This window comes from Aureococcus anophagefferens (genome assembly GCF_000186865.1).
Source record: "Aureococcus anophagefferens unplaced genomic scaffold AURANscaffold_129, whole genome shotgun sequence".
Taxonomy (NCBI): Eukaryota; class Pelagophyceae; order Pelagomonadales; family Pelagomonadaceae; genus Aureococcus; species Aureococcus anophagefferens.
In genome coordinates, this window is record NW_008705677.1 from 12,540 (window position 1) to 13,969 (window position 1,430).

A 1,430-nucleotide genomic window follows, 5' to 3' on the forward strand; every position below is an offset into this window, starting at 1 on the left:
GCGTGGTTCCGCGCGTAGTGGTGGAGCGCGCCGTAGCCGAGGAAGATGGCGCCGACGGAGTCGGCGAGGCGGCCCATGAACATCTCCTCGAACTTGAGGCGCCCGCCGAGGAGCAGCGCGAGGTCCGCGGCGAGCGCGAAGTTCGCCGAGAGCCGCGCGAGCCGCGCCTCGTGCTTCGCGAGGAACGCGTCCGGCGCCTCGTGGCCATTCCGCTCGCCGGACCCGGAGAAGGGCAGCGCGGCGCGCGCGCCGCTCGCGAGCGACCGGCCGAGGTTCGCCGCGCCGTGCTTCGCCATGGCGCCGACGCCGGCCATGAAGCGCGCGGGCGCGCCCTCGTCGTCGGCCTCGAGGGCCTCGACGACGTCGAGGAGGTGCGGGTGGCAGCGCATGAGGCCCTGGCCGATGATCTGGAAGGACCGCGTCATGATGTTCGCGCCCTCGACGGTGATGGCGATGGGGAACGACATGTACGCGCCGCCGATGTAGTTCGAGTCGCCCATGGAGATGCCCGCGCCGCCGAGCACGTCCATGCCCGCGTTGACCATGTTGCGGCCCCGGTCCGTGACGTTCTGCTTCATGATCGAGCTCAGGACCATGGGCGCCTCGTGGTTGTCGACGATCGCGTTCATGAGCTCCGTCGACGCCTGTGTGGAACTCAAATCTTCGACCCGACTTCCGCGCGCGCGTACTCGAACGGTTCGGACCGGCCTCTTCGACCGCGCTTCGAGAGCTCGCCGAGAGCGATCGATCCGTCCAAAAATCCGCCGAATCGACTTCGAATTGACCGAGCTAGAGAATTTCAAAGTTTGGTCGAGACGTCCCAAACCAGCGGTCGAGTTCCGCGCGGGTCGACGCGAGCGAGATGTAGCCGTCGGACGCGACGAGCGCGCACGCCTCCTGCACGCCCCCGAAGTCGGCGATGGGCACCTTGAACTGCTTCCGCGCGCGGCTGTAGGCGCCGACGATGGGGCCCACGCCCTTGCCCAGCGCGACGGCCATCGCGGGCAGCGACACGCCGCGGCCCTCCGCGAGGCACTCGACGAACATGTGCCACCCGAAGCCGCAGCGCTCCTGGCCGCCGAGCACGGCGTCCATGGGCACCCAGACGTCCTCGCCCTTGACCGTGCCGTTCATGAAGGCCGCGTTGAGCGGGCAGTGGCGCGGGCCCATCTCGAGGCCCGGGTGGTCGCGCTCGAGGAGCGCGACGGTGAAGCCCGGCGCGCCGCTCGACCCGAGGAGCCCGTCCGGGTCCTCGAGCTCGAAGCCGAGGCCCACGAGGCCCGCGACGGGCGCCAGCGTGATGTAGCGCTTGTCGAAGGAGCAGACGACGCCGAGCTCGCCGCTCTCCGGGTGCCGCGCGACGCGGCCCGACGACCCGATGAGCGACGTCGCGTCCGAGCCGCTGTGGATGCCCGTGAGGCCGAAGCAGG

The 1,430-nt window shown here is 70.4% G+C and overlaps 1 protein-coding gene across 1 annotated transcript; it reads right to left on the bottom strand.

Annotated features, from left to right (window-relative positions):
• Positions 1-789: 789 nt before the first annotated feature.
• On the bottom strand, positions 790-1,260 carry AURANDRAFT_34695 (hypothetical protein; the record flags this gene model as incomplete). Its single annotated transcript, XM_009044092.1, has 1 exon — positions 790-1,260. A coding segment is annotated over one exon (471 nt), but the record flags the coding sequence as incomplete, so codon positions are not given.
• Positions 1,261-1,430: the final 170 nt, after the last annotated feature.